Raw genomic sequence first — 20735 nt, forward strand, 5'->3', positions numbered from 1 at the left:
GAAGTACAATTATACAATTTTTGTTACTTTACATTTATGTATGAGGATGTGTGTGTGTGTGTGTGTGTGTGTGTTAAAAGAACAAAGAAGAATATATATATATATATATTCTTTGTTCTTTTAACACTTCGTTCTTTTTTGGGGTGAAATATGACCTGGATATTTAAATTTGAAATTCATGATTTCTGACAAATACAGGTTCCAAAAATTGAATTCATTGAAACTCATAAGAATAATTTTTTTGGTTAACAGCTGGAAATATCTCAGAAACATCCAGATATTTATGCAGTTCCCCACAAGCTAAAATCAAACCAAAACAGGCCTCAACCAATTGGGTAAGTTTGTTCTTGGGCTTTTTTTTCCACTAATAACTCATTTCAACACACAACCCGTCAGTAATGGCTCTGTTCCCTTCAGCTCCAGCTCAAACTCTGAGTCCCAGAGCTCCTCCAAACCGCTGTATTCAGAGAGCCGCTCTCACCACCGCGCCGATGATGATGATGATGAAGAGGAGTATCGACGCCAGCTGGCAGACCAAACCCGCAGAGGCTACTACAGTGCCCAGAAATACAACGACACTGAACTCTAACACCCAATCTCCCAAAAACCGTCAGAGCAGAAGAAGCCGAGTCTCTTCACTGCGTCCGTCTGTGTTGGGATGTTTCCTGTGCATGTCGTTATAAAGCAAATGAATGTGCTTCTAGTTGTTGTGTGAGTAAGAGGGACTGACATGAACCACAGATAAAGCACATGAGATAGTGTTTGCCACAAACACACATGCAGTATATACATGCCATTTATAAAACCGCATCTTTTTATACCTGCAATGTTTTTATATGAAATTTCAGTGTATATTTCATGTCTGCCTGTAGTGTTTTTTTTTTTTCCCCACAATGCTTCTAGATGGAGTTAACGTTACACTTTCCTCATTTACACTGCTGAAGTTTGCCATAAACCAAAAGTGAAATTGGTTTAAATGTTATTTTCCAAAACATTTGCTGGAGTGCCTTAATGTCATTGATCAAACATGTATTAACTTATGCTTAGCTAATGCTTGCTCCATATATTACTATGCTCTAATTATGTTAAAAACTGGCTTCACATCAGTTTTTATATCGATTCTCTGAGAATATAAGAAGATCATGTGTAATGTTCACACTATTGGTGTGTGTCTGTGATCAGTGCTTTGGGTTTAACCACTAATAAACCAAGAGTTGTGGGATTTTTTAATTTTTAAAGACAAATCAATAAACCTGACTTTTAATGTTGTTACTTTTGCTTGTCGTTATTCATGCTTGTCTCACTACTACTATCAATAACCCAAACCATATCTAGAGCAGAAATTAACCGATTCTGATAGATTTTTTAATGTTCGTCTCTACAATATTTTATAGTAATTACCATTATTATTAATTGTGCTTTTATATCTACAAAAGTTCTGCAATCTAAATAGTTGCAAATGTACATTGCTGTCTACAGAAATGAATGCGTTTACTCAGCATTGATGCATTAAATTAATCAAATATAAAACACATTGGTACAAAATTAATTGTTTTTTAAATAATTATCACCGTTTCCACAGAAATATAAAGCAGCACAATTGTTTTCAACACTGATGATCAGAAATGTTTTTTTGATCAGCATATTAGAATGATTTCTGAAGGATCACGTGACACTGAAGGCTAGAGTACTGATTTTTCTTTACTGTCCAAATGCTAAATTTAAAATTTTACAATGTTTCCTACATCACATAAGCTACTTTACTTGTGAATGCTGTTGTTTTCTGTTAAACCCACAACAGTGTAATAGTGTCGAACGAACGTTTAGAGACCCACCAAATGCTTTTATTTATTTAAAGCAGCACTATGTACGCTCAGCGGTTAATAAACAGAACTGCACACATCCCGCGGAAGAACATTCCAACCGGAGCTACTTCTCTAAATTTATGTCTATGGCGATTCACGCAGGTAGGTGTTCCTCCGCAGCGGTGACGACCCGACCAGGCTGCAATAGTCCAAATATAAGTACTTATTATAAGTGTACCGTAGTGATTCGGAATAAGACAAAAACGCGGTTTGGAAGATGAATTCATGATGTACTCGTTCATCATATACATTTTGCAAATTTTGAACACAGAAAAAGTTACATAGTGAGCAGATTAACCAGAAATGAAAGTAAAGTCAGATTATCACTTTAATCTAGAGACCTTGGGTCAAAACATATTATATAAATGTGTTCTATAGAAAATGTACAACTTTAATGAAAACAAACCAGTGTAAATATTTAGTTCATTGATTCCTTTACTTTGGGTTGACTGATGACAACAGTAGAGCTCATCAGATCTGTGTCAGTAAGAGTTCGACTGAATCCTGTGTTACTGTGCTCAGTGCCATTGATCTCTGTGATAGTTTAGGTCCAGTCGTGTGTCGGGCACATGATTGATCTCCATTCACTTCTCTTTGGTACTAATGCCAGGCGTTCAGAGATCAGTCAGACCAGAGAGATTAAGGCAGGTCACATGGTACTGCAATGGTTTGGTTTCTGCACTAATGTGTAATAAATAAATACATCTTGTTAAATAAATCTGTAAACAGTTATATTAATCTTTCAATAAATAATAACTCTGGCTCGGCTCATGTGGAGGTGATGGTGTTGTAGCCCTGCAGAGTGTCAGATGTAGACGGGTTGTTCCTGGGCCGTGAGCAGGCGGTACATGGCTGCAGGCATAGTCTTCATATGGATCTGACAAAAACAACATATTACAGTATTCACCTTCACTGGATCACCGTTCATGTGTGCATCATATTTTTAAGATTATTAGAGTTTTGAGCAATTAGCTTAGCAACATGCTATCAGCAAAGCCTGCCATCAAAAACAGCCAGGTTTATTATAGTTAACTTAAATGTGCGTTTACACGACACCATGTTTATTTAAAACGTGTATGCGCTTTGGCCGTTCATTTACATGACAACGGTTTTGAGGGCCTGAAAATGCAAACGTATAAAAACAGGTTTAAAAGTGCAAGTTTTTGAAAATGATTCTTTTCAAAGTGACATCGCCAACTACTGGGGTTTTTAAGATTATTAGTTTTGAGCAATTAGCTTAGCAACAGGCTATCAGCAAAGCCTGCCATCAAAAACAGCCAGGTTTATTATAGTTAACGTAAGTGTGCGTTTACACGACACCATGTTTATTTAAAATGTGTATGCGCTTTGGCCGTTCATTTACATGACAACGGTTTTGAGGGCCTGAAAATGCAAACGTATAAAAACAGGTTTAAAAGTGCAAGTTTTTGAAAATGATTCTTTTCAAAGTGACATCGCCAACTACTGGGCTGGCATGAATAATACAGCGCTTTTAGTCGTTTCGCAGATCTGTGTGAACGGTGATCATTCTGACAATGTTGTCGTCTGTGCATGAAACTCTTCTAAATGCAAAGGAAAAACTTTTCCGTTTTCAGTATGTTGTTGTGTAAACACCTAAAAAAAAAAAAATATTTTGTTACTGGAAATAAAATAAATTTTAACAGAAATAAAATCAAATCTAAAAAACTTTAACTTATTTTATTTCATCTAGTTGCCAGAGCAACATTTCTAATCTTGAAAATGAATAAAAAATGATATAATGTTTTTTTAAAAAACTACTAAAAATGACATAAATGCAACAAAATTGCTAAAACTGAAAAAAAAAAAATTTTAAATAAAATAAATTTTAACAGAAATAAAATCAAATCTAAAAAACTTTAACTTATTTTATTTCATCTAGTTGCCAGAGCAACATTTCTAATTTTGAAAATGAATAAAAAAAACGATATAATGTTTTTAAAAAAACTACTAAAAATGGCATAAATGCAACAAAATTGCTAAAACTGAAAAAAATAATAATAAAATAAATTTTTAAAAAAATACTAAAAACAAATTTACTAAAACTAAAACAGTATCTCAATGATCTAAATGAAGCAAAAATATATTTGTAATTATATAAAACCTTGTTGTTCATGGTAAAATCACTATAAAACACAGCATGAGGTGCTGTACTACTGTTATAAAATGGCAGTAATAGAAATATGATGAAAGCCAACCAATATGGAATATATTTTGAACTCTATTAATAAGGCTCTTCCATACAGTTCAACAGCAATTTACAGTTGCCAAGCAACATAGCAACTAACTGTATATATATATATAATATGCAAATTTATATGAATCACAGATATGTGTTCATCATGGCTCATCCAGAATTTAGAGTTGAGACTTTCCGAAATCAAATTTAATGAAATCATGATCTCAATTAGCGTTGAAAACGTGCATAATCTAATAGAACAAAAAAATTATTTGATTTATAAAACTGATTCAAAAACAGTCATAAGAAGCAGCATTTGACTAATTATTTGTCCTTTAATAATTTTTAGAAATAATAAAATATTGGCAACAAAAATTAATGATGTAAAATGTCTTTCAGACTTCTGAATTAGACTACTGAATTATGACTGATCTTAATATTTACATTTTTTCATCTAGTTTATTTAATTGAATCGTGTGAATGAACTGATTCACCGAACGAGCAGCTCTTGACACAGGCGGATCTTTACCTCTCCCACAGCGTTTGACAGGATGTGAACGATCTTCTCGTGAGCTGTGGCCACCACGCTCTGACTGTTGATCTCGATAATGCGATGGCCGACGCGGACCCCTCCTCTCTCTGCGATCCCCCCTCGCATCAGACTACAGATCTGAACAAAACACAAACTCTGTTAGTAGCTCGTAAAACATGACAGAAACTGGCAATCCATTTCTGATGTTTAGATGTGAATACCCACAATGCCATTCTGTACACTGAAACCCAGCTGATAGCGCAGGTCTGGTCGGCGAATGAGCACCATGGTCACAGGAGGACACCTGACGATGTTCAGCTTGATCCTGGATTGAGCCTTCAGCCCCTGAACATAGAACAGGTACCATTTGTGAACAAGGCAATTCCAGAATCCACACCGACCTACTGTAAATGAAAAAAATCTATCCAGATTATAGTCAATTTAAGTTAATAAAACTTTCCTAATAATGTGCTAATTAGCAAGTTTCACGATGAATGCGGCTAAAGTAAACAGTCCCTCTGAGGGGCGGGGCCAGCAGAGCTCATTAACATTTAAAGGAAAATGATACAAAACGGAGCTGTTTTGACAGGGTAAAAAAAGGTATTTTTTACACTACCATTGAGAAATTTTAACCAAACTATGTTACAGACTTTTCATTAAGACCCTAAAGAATCATATCAACTTGTGGAAAATGGGCATCCGATGACCCCTTTAATAAAAATATTAGAAATGTACAAGGTAAAAGAAATGAGTCCTACTTTAATGATGCTCTGACACGTGGAGAGCGGCAGTCCCACCAGACTGGTGCCGTTGACGGTCATGATCTGATCGCCGATGTTCAGTCTTCCAGACTTGGCCGCGGGTCCGCCGTGCATCAGGCTGGCGATGATGACGGTGGGAAGGATGGAGCCCCAGCCGGACTCCACGATTACCACACCCAGAATCTCCCCTTTCTGCTTCTCAATGTACACCTGACACAAACGCATCCGACATACTGACGCAGTGTGCTCACAGAATACAGCTTCAAATGTACTCTAGCAGTGATTTTATTTAGTGAACGTCCTATGACTGCTGAAGAATGTACAGAAGACGAAGCCATTTGTGTCCGATTTGTGTCCCAATTGCGTCCCCGTGACTCTTTACTGATATAATTACAGATAAAAGCATAAATAATTAACTTAGTCATATTATTTGATAGTTTTAGTTAATTTAGGCAAAATTAATTTTTAAGTAAAATAATCATTCTATTTAAAAAATTTGGTAACACTTTATTTTAAGGTGTCCTTGTTACACGTTACATGCATTGACTATTATAATAACAACAATTAATTATGCATAATTAAATGCAAGTAACCCTAAGCCAAACCCTAACCATATAGTAAGTACATGTAGTTAATTAATATTTGTCACGGGTGCACTGCTGAGCGGACTGAGGAGCAAGGAACGGAGAGAGACGAGGAGTACATTAATCCAACTGGGTTTAATTGACACAACGGAACATGGAACACTCACGCTATACCTGACGACATGAACAATACCGGACGCTGGAGCACACACAGGGAACCCTATTTATACACACAGGAGGAGGGGATGACGAGACACACCTGGGAGCAATGAAACATCAAGGGAAACACCTGGGACAAATTAAACATGGGAAAGGAAGGCACATGAGGAGCAAAACAACCACAAAACACGGAACAGAGTCTGACAATATTACTCAGTACTTACACTGAAACAAGGACACCTTAAAATAAAGTGTAACCAAAAATGTGTTTTTCTTTTAAATATCAGCCAATTTGCATCATCATCATTTGTTACCACTGCAAAAAGTCCAGTTCTACCTGCATTTTACCAAAATTAAATAAATAAATAAATTATTTTTATGCATATTATGGTCAAATGTAGAATCTATTTTTGTCCCTAATTTCTGTTGTCCTGTACATATTTCTACCTTTTAAATGGTTTGATGTTCCTGGTATCATATTTATCAAGTGGTTTACCACATTTGAATCAAGGTATGTTTTTCACTTATTATGCTCAAACTGGGCTTTAACTTTTCCAAAGCTTAAAGGGTTAGTTCACCCAAAAATGAAAATTAGCCCATAAATTACTCACCCTCAAGTCATCCTAGGTGTATATGACTTTCTTCTTTCAGACGAATCCAGTCGGAGTTATATTAAAAATTGTCTTTGATCTTTCAAGCTGTTTCATGGCACTCAGTGGGTTAAGTTCTTTTGGACTGATGCATGCAACACCCGCTGAGTGCCATGAAACAGCTTGAAAGATCAAAGACAATTTTTAATATAACTCCGACTGGATTCGTCTGAAAGAAGAAAGTCATATACACCTAGGATGACTTGAGGGTGAGTAATTTGTGGGCTAATTTTCATTTTTGGGTGAACTAACCCCTTTAACTTCTTATTTAAAAAATTTACAGATTTTTTTCTTGGCAAAAATTTTGACTGAGTAATATGTAGTGTGATATTTCCTATCTTAGCCATTTTAGAACTAATATTCAACCCTTTAGCGTTGAGCGTTTAACGTTAAATGTTAAACAGAAATCTGATTAATAAATGAATCTTTATAATTTTATATGTATGATTTAATAAGAGGCACACCAAACCTGACTGATATTACCAGAATTCCCCCAGTTATCTTAAAATATATTAATTTAAAACTTCATATTTCAAAGAATATGATTTTCAAACAATCTAGTTGCAGGCTTTGGCTTAGCAACAAATAAATACTGTAACTGTTGCTACTTGGCAGGGCTGTACACACACATTTAAAACTGCTGTAGTAGTCTTTTAAATAAAGATTTGGCCATTGGAAAATCCAAATTGGAAAAGAATGGGAAACAGAAAAAAGAATTACTCAACTACAGTCACTTTGTGGCCACTGGTTAACTTACATCTCTGCAGTTTTCAGACTTGGAGAAGTGAATGAGGTCGTCGTTGTACATGTCCTGAGTGTTGAGCAGGTCGCTGTACTCTCTCTGGCTCAGGTCCTCTGGATCGATGCCATTGGCTCTCAGAAACTCCTGATACGCAACGCTGAAGGCCTGACCGATGGACTGAGCAATCAGCTGAGCCTGGCAGAGAGAAACAACGAAGGAAATACAAGAAACAGCAAGAATTTGCATTCTAGCATTAAGTGCATGGTGTTCTTACGCTTACATCTTCTGACTCAAACACGTGGCAGATCATCCTGTACTGGCGGCAGTCGTCCCGCGCTGGGTTTGTGTGCTGCGTCTCTGCGGCGTCTAAGTTCTCCTGTGCACTCTGGGAGCGAATCATCTTCCTGCGAGCCATCAGCACAACCATGTTCCCGATGTCAGCGATGTACGAGATGGTCCTCAGCGGATGGTCCATCATGGTGTCCTGCCAAGATGAAGACGGTCAGTTTGGTTTTTTCGAAGTGCCAAACATTTGATCAAAATGATTGAGGATTATTCCTATAACTGCATATTTGGGTCAAAGACAAGAGTCCACAACAAATAAAAACACAAATCTAGTTTAAAACACGTGACGAGTTCTTAGAAATGTGCTCTCTGTATTCATCTTGGCTTCATATTGTTTTGGAAAATATTTGGTTTTAATTAAAATTTTGAATGTAACATGCATTGTTTACAAATATCTTTAATTATTCATTCATAAATATTATAATTTTTGGCAGTTGCACCACAAACTTACTGATGTTGACACACATCCATGATGAGGGTCTTCAGGAGTCCCTCTCTATGACATCACTTCCTGTATTATGTTTTTTCTGCATGTTTGTTGCATCAGATGACTTGGCAGTATACATATATATTATTAACAAGCAGTGAAGCAATGTTTGATTTATAAATAATGATAAAAGATTATGCCAAACTACTAAGGTTTTCTCTTAAAGAATTGTATTATTTTGGTCAAATTTTTTGTTTCTTCATTATGATATCAGGACATTTGTATCACCCTGCCATTTTTTTACTTAATTCTACAATAAAAAATATCAGACAAAATTTTAGTTCTGAAATTAAAAACATGCTCATCTTAGGTGTATTTAAGTAATTGTATGTCTGAATTGTATTTGTAATGTGTTTTTGAATAAACTGATAGATATGAAAAAAAAAACATTTGTTTTATTTTTGTGTTTGATTGCAATTCTCATTCTCACAGGAATCTCTTTTCTGGTATACAGTTGGTATACAGTGGTATATAATATATACAGTATATATATCAGAAATAGGCTAAACAAATATATTGTATAAATACTTTTTTACAATTACAAAAAAAATATATTAATTAATTGATGTATTCATTCACTCATTTCTTTATTTTTGCATAATGATAATGAGAATAGAAGGAAAATGTGCTTGTCATAAAAGTAAAAAAAAAAAATCCTAATAGTCCAAAAAACATATGTTTATGTATGTTAAGATACAATATAAATACTTACATCATATTTTAAATGGTATTTTAAGTAATGATTAGAATTTCATTCTTTCAATAACATTCTGTTTCAAATTTCCTTCATTTTGATACCAGGACATTTGTATCACACTGACATTTTTTACTTAATTCTCCAATAAAAATATCAAAATAAATTTTAGTTCATAAATTTTAAAATGAAACTTGAAATGTAAACAGCATGCAGTAGTGAGTGGCTTTACATGATGTCAGTCAGACTGTCTGAGCGGCAGTTCTAGGCCAGACTGCGTCTTTAGTGACAAGCCTGTCCAGCACAAGACACCTGAAGCTCTTCTCTCATGTATTTTTAAACAGCAAATTCAAAGTGAGACAAGCATGAAAGTGATTCAAAGAGTGTTGAGCACCTGTGTGTAAGCGCTGAGCACTTTGATCCTCTGCGTCGATATAAAGAGGTCCACTTCTGTGCTGGCCGGCGGCCCACTGTCAGTGCCCTGCTGATACAGTAGAGGAAGACACACAGTTATTATTCTTAAAATAGCACATCACTTCCTGTACTAGCATATACACCACTCTCTAGTCTCTCATAGAAGTGTTCAGCATTAGAGATGCTGTTAAGATTTGAAGTCCTTGCTCCTTGTAATCAGAAATATGCCTGTCAAAAGAAAAAGAACAGCGAAAAATACATAATACTGCAAATACCAAACTTACAAAAGACCCGCACGTATACAGGAACAAATAGCGTACCTTATTTCTGATTTTGGCCTGTGTCTGGGCTGTCTGCTCGACAAGGGACAAATAAAAACAGAGAACGGTCAAATAAAGCCTACAAACATAAAAGGGCATGGTGGGCGTCTCAGACACAACGCGATTGGTTTGGAGATGAAGGATACGCCCAGATGAAATAAAAGAGGATCATTTGGCTGAAGGTGGGAGGGGGGGGGTATTGTGAAAGGCTGAAGGTTTGTGGGAAACACTATCAAAATTTGGGCTGTGATCAGAATGACATCAGCGGCCCCAGAGACAAAACCTGACTCTCAGAATCAACTAACTGTCACTCAGATTTGTTTGTTAGCACATGGATGCTAGATATCCAGAGATGTTTGTGACATGTTTTTCACCCATAACCTCACATAACCTTAGATGAATCATGATGTTACTGACTGAGTGAGGTGTTGGTGTGTACATGTTTGAGCACGCTGTAAAAGGAGAGCAGACAGGGACATCAAATAATTAGTACACTAGAGGAAACTCCAGCTAGGCGTCCCCAGTCTATATACGGGTGTGTTGCTCACCCGGACGCGGCTCATGGCCTCCTGGGCCTGCTGCATGCGCGCGCTCTTCGTGGGCGTCCTCTCTGACAGCAGCTGGGTGGAACCAAGGTAGTTTGCGGCAAAAATGATGCCGTCAATCAAATCCTCAGAGTCACATGGGCCAGGAACTGTGGAAACAGGCGGACCATAAACACAACAGAACATTAAACCTGTTATCGTGCATTCATTTTAAGATGCAAATCAGTGGAATCTCTATGAATGTTTTAAATTTCTGTTTGTAATTCTGTTTGTAATTCTCATTCTCACAAGAATCAAAATCACAGTTTTGGTATAAATAGTGTATTTTTTATTTTATTTTTTTTAATCAGAAAAAAGGCAAAACAACAAATATATTGTATAAAAATGTTTTACCATTGAAAGAATACTAATAGAACACATATTATCCATTAATTTACTAATTTTTGCATAAATGTGCTTGCCCTGAAAACATCAAAAAAGTCCTAAAAACATATATTTGCACATATTACAATAAAATATCATATTATATAAAAACAATATGTATATAAATAGCATTTAAAATAATATGTATCTTTTTCTTTTATTTAATTTTGAGGGAAAATATAACCTGGACATATTTTTGACAGGCTTTGTTAGACAAATTTAAATTGACATTTAAACATATTTGTATAATTGTAAAGATGGATTACAATCTTACAAGATTATGCAGGATAATAAATTCCTTATGAATCATAATAATAAGGAATAAATTCCTTATGAATACTTATGAATCATAATAGTCCTAAAAACAGAAATGTCTGCATAAATTAAGATCTAATATAAAAACTATGTACATAACAGTTTAAATAGTATATAAAATAAAAATTTAATTACTATTTATTAATAATGTATTAATATTTATAATTAATATACCGGGAAATATTTTGGCAGGCATTGTGAAAATGTGAGATTTACAATATATTGAAATATCTATCTATCTATATAAAAAAAAAAAAAATATATATATATATAGAGAGAGAGAGAGAGAGAGAGAGAGAGATACATAGATAGTTAGACAGAAGATGGCTTACAATGTTACAAGATTATGCAGGATAATAAATTCCTTATGAGTCTTATTCGACCAGTATCATAAGAGCCTGGTTTCCTTAAACTTACCATCTACATATGTAGGGAAAGAGGCCAAATTTCTCCTCGTCTGCAAACCAAAAACTCAGTATTGTTACAATTACAGTAAAAGTGTAACAATTAAGTATAAAAAATAAATAATAAATGCATCAACTGCAAGTCAAATATAATAAATCACCTCTTCACTTGGCACACTGTGACTGCCGTCTAGATCCTGGTCCTGATGATGGACTCCAGAGGATTCTGCTCCCAAAGGAAGTTCAGCGTCTTGAATTGGAGCCTGTAAAAATGAAGGGAACCGTTGCTATTCAAATAATATCAAATGCTGCATTAATATCACACTTGTTCTTCAAAAATTTCAATGTAAATACCAAGCGGCAACCTTCCGCTCTCTCTCTTGAAACCAACACGGAAGTGACTTAAACTGCAATTCATCGACTGGCCGCTAGAGACTGGCTCCAAAAGAGAGTCAATCCTATAGACGCCCCCCTGTTAAAGTGCCCAAAAATGCCACAAAAAGCTATATTAAGCTTTAAAGTTCTGCATAATTAAGGGCGTGGCCACTTGAGTGACAGGTGGATTGCCGCTGCTGTCACCACCTTCGAGCTAGGTGGGCATGGTTTCAGCAACCAGCTCCACCCACGTCCCTCCTCTTTGCCCATTTTTAATTATCCGAGAGTGACGCGCTGCCAAGATGGCGACGGCTGGCTCCGCCCACTTTGGGCTTAAAAAATGCTCTTCAGAAACCTACGGGTGACGTCACGGACACTACGTCTATGTTTTTAAACAGTCTATGGTAAATACATTATTTTAATCACTTGATGAGTAGTAAGAATTTAGAAATTGTACATATCAAATTATGTGTAAAATCATATATTCCATGGTTTCTGTTCCTACTGTACACCTTATGTTGACTAATCAAATTCCATGACTTTTCCTGTCGTTCATGATTACTGTATTAGGTTATTTTATTATTTTAAAAATTACAGCAACCCCACTCATGAAAAGCAATTTCTAGCAGCTGAAATATTTTTAAATAAAGCTAAGTATAGCTGTGTGACTTTTCCTGGAAATGTTAAAATTTTCAGTCATTTACGGGTTTTTCCGTAAATGACTGAAATGGTTGCCGAGCGACACACAAAGTAAACAAAGGTGTATGTTTGTAGAGTAATTTACAACAGCTTCGAACGTGGCTCAGCCAATCAGAATCAAGGACCGGAACTATCCGTTTTATAAATTTCTTTAGAATATTTGCCACAAAAACTCATTTACTTTATGTCTGTGCTTGTAGAATAAAAACTATAAAAATGTTGGTGTCATTCTACAAAAAGGTCTAACTGTGGCCTATTTAAAATAAACTTTCATAAGGAACTTGACCGCAAGGGTTTGTGATAATTATGCTGGACAACTCACTCACCGCATGCTGTGGAGAAGACTGTGATAGCTGACACGGTGACTGTGGATATGAGTGAATCTGTGGCTGTAGCTGAGGATGGTTCTCCTCAACAGGGCTCAAATCCTGTCTCATCACCCACACGGGCTCTGTGATCTTGTCAGGCGTGTAGGGCGAACGCACCGTCTTGGTCTTTACCTCCTCGATAGCTTCCTTAATATCCTTGATGGCCAAAGAGACAGCGTCTCCTGTAGCTCTGCAAGACTCTGTTATTTGATCCTGGGCTGGAGTGGACGACTTGTCAGGTCTTTCCATCTCTTCTACCTGTAAATCAGGTGAAAGCTGAGTTTCCGAAGCCTCCTCTTGAGGATGAACTTCTTGAGAAAGGCTAGTCGAGCTTGACGTCTTCCTGACTTGGGCTCTGACTCTCCCTGAGCTTTCGGCTTCATCTCCTGACTGTTCATCGTAGTGGTGCAGCCTGGAGCCCACTGAACTAAACTGACCGATGTGTTCCTGTGGGTCGCACTGGTGATCACACTCATCCGTGGTCACGCTCTGGTTCCTCTCGTACGTTTGAGGTCCCTCAAGGGCTGGAGGAGAATCTGTTAGGTATGATTCTGTCTGATATTCTGTTGGACTCTCTTCAAGGTGAGAATCTGGGCTTAGTTGTGGGTAAGAATCCGTGCAGGCTTCAGGACTAGAGTCTGAGAGATCTTCTTGGTGGTCTTCAACATGGGACATGGCACTCACAAACCCTTTATCCTTGTTCGTATGAGCATAACCGGTGTTAAAATGAGCAGGGTATGACTTTGGATCCGAGTTGTGGCTTCGAAGAGTCTCAGGGAAGGTCCGTGGAGACTGGAAAAAAGGTTTGTTCATCATCTGGTGAGGAGATGTGGTGAATGGTGGAACGTCTACTCTTAGCGGACTGGTTCTTTTACTTTCAGGCCGACTTTTTGAAGCAATCTTAGGAGGAACATAGTCCTGCTCAGGAGTTTCTCTGAAATAGTTCTCTTCTTGGTTCTCTTTCACCAGATCCTCTTCGCCTAACTTTGATTCTTCACATTGAACCTTCTCCTCCACCGGTTCCATTGAAGATTCTGGATCTGGATCAACCTGTGTATCAGATGAATGGGACAGATCTGGACTGTTTCCATCCAGTCCATCAATGATTGGTTCATCCTGAGGAGAAGGAGTCAGCAAATCTTGAGAGCAATCTTCTGGAGATAATGGCTCTGAAGTTTGTTCTTTTGGAGGAGTTTTGACCACCTGTTCTTCTTCTTCTTCTTCTTTGTGCTGTTGTCTATATCTGTGCTGATGGAGTCTCTCACCACTTCGATGGTGTCTTGACACCCCCGGTTTGGGCTGTTGGCCAGCTCTAGCTTCTGTATCTCCGCTTTCAGCCCGCCTGCGATGTGCTTCACCGGGAGCATGCCGTCTACGGTGACGTGGTGGACCTCGGCTAGATCCAGACGTGTGCTGGTTGGCTTGGTGATGATAGTGTTGATGGTGGTGGCCTTGGCCTTCTGCATCCGGATTGTGAAGCTGGCATGGCCTCCATCTGGGTCGACTTCCCTCTAGAGGAGTCCCATTGGGGTGCTTGCCGCTATGAGGGGGAGGACCTCTGAGACCTGCCTCCTCTGGCTCCTCCTTATGGCTCATGGCTCCGCCCACTCACTGCTCATTGTCTAGATGCTGCTGAACAGCCTGAATGACACCCAACAATATATGTGGGAAAACATGTTATATGGGAAGCAGGAAAAAAAAAACACGACAATACCATAGTATCATGTCCAAAAAATTGTAATACCGTGATCTAACAGATATCAGTGTAAACTATAAATGCACTTAATGTCTAAACAAGCTATGTGACTCTTATATGTGTCTGTATAATGACAGAGGAACACGTTGCATTTGTGTTTCTGCACAGAGACATGGTTTATGGCAGTGGCGCTGTCACAGATGGCCTCACCGTGGGCAGCCGTCATGGTGTATACTCCACCAGTCCTGGAGTTCAGCAGATTCATCTGTCAAACCTCCCATAAAAACCCAAAGCCAGGGGATTTACCTCCCTATTTAAACAGAGATCTTCACTTTCACCATGCAACCTCTTTGTATTGTTTACAACTTAGAGCATGCAAGCATATTAGAGTCACCCTGCAGTTCCGGTGGCAGGTGGTGTCACTCACTTTCAGATGGCAAAAAGTAGAACTGCATTATACACTAATACAAACAAAAATTCAATAAAAAATGATAATAATAATTTAAAAACACCAATAAATTTGTCAGGTTAGTATATACAATTATTTAGTATAACTGTGTATGAAATGACAAAGAACATAAATTACATAATGTTAATGTAAATAATATTACAAACAATAATATAATAATATTAACGTACAGCAGGTACAGTAAAGTACAGTGAGTTTAATGTACGATGAGATTCTTTTTTAAAAATCCAAATGCAAATCCTGCTTCAATTGTAAAATCCTGTTATGGTTAAAAAAAAACCTGACAGCTGTGGTTATAACAGTGGCTAGAAACTCACCGTAAATAATATGATGAAAATGTTTTAGGCATTATAGAGAAACTTTTGGTGCCTGTATATTTTACAGTTCATATCTGTATATATTATTATCTGATATCAATGTAAGAACTAAAAGCTTCTTTGTACCTTAAAATAAACTGAACCACCTTAATAACACAGGTAAAACAGAAGGCCACATGATGAATTAAAGTTCATCAAAACCGGCCTTTTCAAGCTAATAAATATAAAAATAAATAAATTAAAATACACTACAACATGCATAAAGTTATAAAAATAAACTGACTTAAATATAAAATATAATCAAATGAGATGGATCTGGCAATGACTTTTGGAAACCTTTCACTATTTTTTACTGTAAATTACAAGGTAACCTGTATTTTATTTTCAACATTTTAACAGTATTTTAAAGTATGCATGTCTTGTTCAATGTATAGATTTTCATGGTAAATCATAAGGTTGTTCTTTTATTTGTTTATTTTTTCCCAATAATATTTAACATAAGATTACATACATATGGCCTAGGCCTAATGTTCTGTTCAATCTATTATTATTGTTTCACAGTATATGTTCGAAAACAGGCATTATTGTGGCATTTTACATTAGCATTACAAACATTTTGCCTCTTAATATCAGGGAAATACCACCAAATAAGCGGAAACCAAAAGCCTTAACATGAAACCGCATTGCTTTTATTGTATCTTACAAAATGTAACGATTGTGGATGCACTCATTCACTGCTGCAGTCAGGTAGACACACCGCTAACCATCTGGACATTTCGGCGCCTCGAACATTAAAAAACTAGTGATATTTTCAATTAAACACGCAATAAAACACCAAAATATGATTTACCGGTGCAATTTGGAAACTTTCAGTCGGTAATAAAAGTTAAACGCGTGTTATTTCGTGCCGTAGCGGGCCTGCGCGGTGTCAAACACATCCTCCGGTGAATTCATCCAGCAGGTGCAGCTCCTGTGCGATCTGCTGCCGCCAGTCAAACCCGACACACAGCCGGAGCAAAACAGCTGTTTACAGCATCATCCGTTACACTCACCTGTTATTAGAACAAGCGATGAAGAAGAGCTGCTCGGCTTGCCTTCATCTTCGTCGGCTGTTCTTATCAACACACAGGGATTAAGCGGCGGATCTCAGACCCCTCCTTCGGTATACAGTGACATCAGAGCGGATTATACAGCAGTAAATGCCCTCCCCGCCCCCAAACCATCCTGCAACGCGTCGCACCATCTGTCTTGTGCTTTTGAGTCAGTTACACTTCCTTTGCACATACACGGGTTTTTATTAATATGTGCAGAGGTTATCAGAACTCCGGACTCAGAATTTAATCTTCCCACCGTTCATCCACTCACAGCGACAAACTCTGTTTAACCGGCCGCGTCAAACTACATTCAGCTGGTCGCTTCGTTTTTATTTCAGTCGCGTCGCGCTGGGTAGCCCCGCCCACAGTGAAATCTTATTGGTCGAAATATGAATGTATGTGAATATGTATATGCAAATTTATACATTTATAAATTGAATAAAGAAAAACATGTAAGTGTTTATTTAATTTATCTAAATATAACTGTATATATTAAAAATAATACATTTATATATATATTTATAATTTTTGTATAATGATTTAAATGAACCTCAAAAGGCATTTTATACATTAAAAATGCTTCAAAAATTATATATAAATTATATATATCATGTCACATACATTTCATGCTCCCAGTCATGTATGCTATTCTAGGAAAGCCTATAAATAATTCCTAAATGTCAGAAAGTAGCTCCATTGAGACCATTTGGGAACATGCAAATCAATAAATGTTTGATAGAGTTTAAGAATTCACTCATCCTTTCAGTACTTTAGCTAGAATGCAAATATTTTGTCCTGTTTAGCATATGAAGTATGCAGCGGGTGGCACTATTATACAAAACTGGATAAAAATGTTACTATTTTTACACATACAGGCCACTCACAAACCTTCATGAAGTTGTTCTATGTCCCGCAAAATATATAAATAAAATGCATAAACAAATAATAATAATAAATATTTGTTTTCTGTATTTATTCCGTATTTATTTTCTGTCACACAAAATGGCACGTTCTTGGTTTTGTTTAGTATATTTTATATTTTTTTAAAAATAGCTTACTCAGAAATTGTTCTTCAAATATAGCTGCTTTTTTAGCCCCTACTAGTTTCACATGAGGATTCTGGTTTGCATGTGGAACACAGTTTTCTTTATCATTTATTTACCTTATTTGACCACATGTTCAATTCGCATTGTAAAAACAGCTGCCTGTTAGCCGTAACAGGTCTTGTCACGCAAAAGAGTGTACGTTTGCTCAAGCATTTGCTTAAGTATAATGTATCAACAATGTGTATGCAAAGGGAGGAATACAAAACCGGACCTAATTTGAAACAAATGTCAATTCTGAAATCAGCGATTGCTTATTCAGTCCAGTTCCCGGGACTCCCCTCCCTTCATATGGTCAAGAATTCTGCCTGCATTCAATGATAATATCATTTTACCAAACTGGACCACATTGTGTGACTTCAGCCTCTAATTATTTGTTATATGGTTTGGCACATAACATCAAACAGTGTGACTTCATCCCCTAATTGTTTAAGAGTGTGTGCATGAAGAACATTGTTTCAAATCCAGTTCAACACACTCTTGAAAAAAAAGTTTGGGATTTGGAAAAAAAAAAAAATAAATCTGTAAACTGCACAGAATTTAATGGGGCAGTCGTGGCCTAATGGTTAGAGTCGGACTTGTAACCCAAAGGTCTCAGGTTTGAGTCTCGGTACCGGCAGGGATTGTCGGTGGGGAGAGTGAATGAACAGCGCTCTCTTCCACCTTATACCACGACTGAGGTGAGAGACCCTTGAGCAAGGAACCGAACCCCCAACTGCTCCCCCAAAAGATTAGGCTTAGAATATATTAACATCACACTCACACAATAACTACTTGCCATTCAATAAAAATTTTTTAAATCCAATAATTCAGTGATATCACAACATAAAAAAAGACATTTTATAAATAACCAATATAATAAACCCCATATTTTGTAAAATGTCAGTCATGTAATTTTTCCAATAAATAGAATAAATTCAATTATTTATTAATATAATTAACTGTTTGGCATGCGACAGAGGCTCGGTCATACTCTCATGTGACATTTTTATTGTGGTGAATTGTGAAAGTCTGTTATCAGGCATGTTTTTCGATGTGAAACATGATGCACTATTGAAGGCATGTGTGACACAAATCACTCCAGATCTTTCCCATATTAATCTTTTTCCCTCTTACATAATATGCTTCTGCCTTGTTGAAAAAAAAGGGAGCCAAAAATGTGTTATATTATAACACATTATATATAGTTATATGAAACACAGGCTTTCATGTCGATTCCAAAACTCAATTCTTGCACTGTAAACTGTGATCACTGATCACAGTACAATTTGTCAATGAGGTTTAAATTAGATATTTTTTTTAATTGTGTTTAATAACCAAATTCCTGTTTAAGAACTACACTACCCATAATCCTGAGGAGTGATCCACCAATCAGAGAGGGCGGTGTTACCATGGAAACTGAAATCACTTTTAAAAGATCTCCACAGACCTCCCACAGAAGCACTGGAAATAACATAATCAAGTCAATAGTTGATGCCTGCATTTATTTGAGATATATATTTAACATTTTTAATAAGCAAAAGATAGTCAATAGCTTTATAGTGTAATGCTTTTGTTGATTGGATTATATGCAATGCTTCATGGGTTTTAGTTCATAAAATATTAAGTAGCCCTAAATACCATTGTTTTAGTCAAGATTTTTATGCTTTTTGATTTAAATAAATATTTGCAATGTTGTGATTCATTAGGATTTAAAGTCTTAATTAAATGTACATTCAGTAGTTCTTCAGTTAGCGTTAGCATCGCTGCTCTTTAAAGAGATAGTTCACCCAAAAATGAAAATTACCCCATGATTTACTCACCTACAAACCATCCTAGGTGTACATGACTTTCTTCTTTCAGACGAATGCAATCTGAGTTATATTAAAAAATTTCCTGGCTCTTCCAAGCTTTATTGTGGCAATGAATGGGTGTTAATATTCCATAGTCAAACACAAGTCCAATAAAGTGCATCCACCCATCATAAAAAGTGCTCCACACGGCTCCGAGGGGTTAATAAAGGCCTTCTGAAGCAAATCAGTGTGTTTGTTAGAAAATATCCACATTAAAAACTTTATAAACTGTAATCTCTATCTTCCGCTAACTGTCATACGAGAGAGTGGTGTTCCAGCGGATGACGTAGGACAAAGGTGTAGCGTAAGCTCCGGTGAGAAGTGATGAATGCGGAACACCAGTCACAAATTAGAAGTACAAAACGAGGATTTGTAAAGAAAAATGTAGGAGGATTTTAATATAAGCCACGAGGAGACTGGTTTTCCTTTGCTGTAAACAAAACTTGGTTCTCGCGAGACTAGCATATTCTCACCAGAGCTTACGCTACGCCTACATCCAACGTCATCCGCTGGAACGCCGCTCTCTCATGAACGCGCATACGACAGTCAGCGGAAGCTGGAGATTATGGTTTATAAAGTTTTAAATATGGAGATTTTCCTTACAAAAATGCATCGATTCACTTCAGGAGGCCTCCCCCCGGAGCCGAGTGGAGCACTTTTTATGATGGATGGACGCACTTTATTGGACTATTGAATATCAACAGCCATTCACTGCCATTATAAATCTTGGAAGAGGCAGGACATTTTTTAATATAGCTCCGATTGTATTCGTCTGAAAGAAGAAAGTCATATCATATACAACTAATGGCTTGAGGGTGAGTAAATCATGGGGTAATTTAAATTTTTGGGTGAACTATCCCTTTAATTTTTCTGTTTTTCTTTCTTTTCTTTTCTGTGTTATTTCATCTTTACTGTGTAATTCTATGTATGTCTGCACTATCATGTATGTTTGCACTATGTGTGTACTTTCTTCTGCACTGGAAGCTCCTGTCGCCAAGTCAAATTCCTTGTGTGTGTTGGTTATAAAGCTCCTTCTGATTCTGATTCTGATAACGCAAAGGTGTTTGACGCTGCCCTGTCTTTTACCAAGTTTTATGTAAAAGTGTTATGTGAGTTTTATGTACATTACACTGATACTAGTGAGTTTTAAAGCAGTCTACACAATAATTAATTCCCTTACCTGACCAACAACAAAAAAGAAACTTGGCATCATTTAGAGCTGTTCGATTCCTAAGGTTTTGAAAGCGTCTCTGATTCCTGGTTCATGAATAGATTCCTCACTGTTTTTAAAGAGTCACAAAAAAATTTTTTTTATTAATGTGAAAACCTTTTTATATGTAGAAAT

The 20735-nt window shown here is 36.7% G+C and overlaps 2 protein-coding genes across 3 annotated transcripts in view; one reads left to right on the forward strand and one right to left on the reverse strand.

Moving 5' to 3' along the window:
- The window catches only part of LOC107743118 (tight junction protein ZO-2-like), a 30503-nt gene extending 29235 nt beyond the window's left edge, over positions 1-1268 (forward strand). The window contains exons 23-24 of the mRNA XM_016556246.1: positions 253-335; positions 418-1268. Of these exons, the coding sequence (XP_016411732.1) occupies positions 253-335; positions 418-589 (255 nt within the window). The 3' untranslated portion in view covers positions 590-1268. The remainder of the gene's footprint in view (positions 1-252; positions 336-417) is intronic.
- Positions 1269-2251: 983 nt separating this feature from the next.
- LOC107742885 (amyloid beta A4 precursor protein-binding family A member 1-like) lies at positions 2252-16692 on the reverse strand. 2 transcript variants are annotated; one of them, XM_016555966.1, is made up of 13 exons: positions 16414-16692; positions 12838-14520; positions 11599-11700; positions 11451-11490; positions 10299-10444; positions 9751-9783; positions 9411-9506; positions 7771-7974; positions 7506-7685; positions 5353-5565; positions 4820-4939; positions 4592-4732; positions 2252-2742 (listed from the first exon to the last, which is right to left on the reverse strand). In XM_016555966.1, exons 2-13 carry the CDS (start codon positions 14473-14475, stop codon positions 2671-2673), a joined length of 2985 nt encoding a protein of 994 aa, XP_016411452.1. In that variant the 5' UTR covers positions 14476-14520; positions 16414-16692; the 3' UTR covers positions 2252-2670. The 2 variants fall into 2 exon arrangements, with proteins under 2 accessions (XP_016411452.1, XP_016411458.1); XM_016555972.1 differs by lacking the exon at positions 9751-9783.
- Between the last annotated feature and the right edge of the window lie 4043 nt (positions 16693-20735).

Source organism: Sinocyclocheilus rhinocerous, unplaced genomic scaffold, assembly GCF_001515625.1.
Source record: "Sinocyclocheilus rhinocerous isolate Xijiao unplaced genomic scaffold, SAMN03320098_v1.1 scaffold160, whole genome shotgun sequence".
NCBI classification, from domain to species: Eukaryota; Metazoa; Chordata; class Actinopteri; order Cypriniformes; family Cyprinidae; genus Sinocyclocheilus; species Sinocyclocheilus rhinocerous.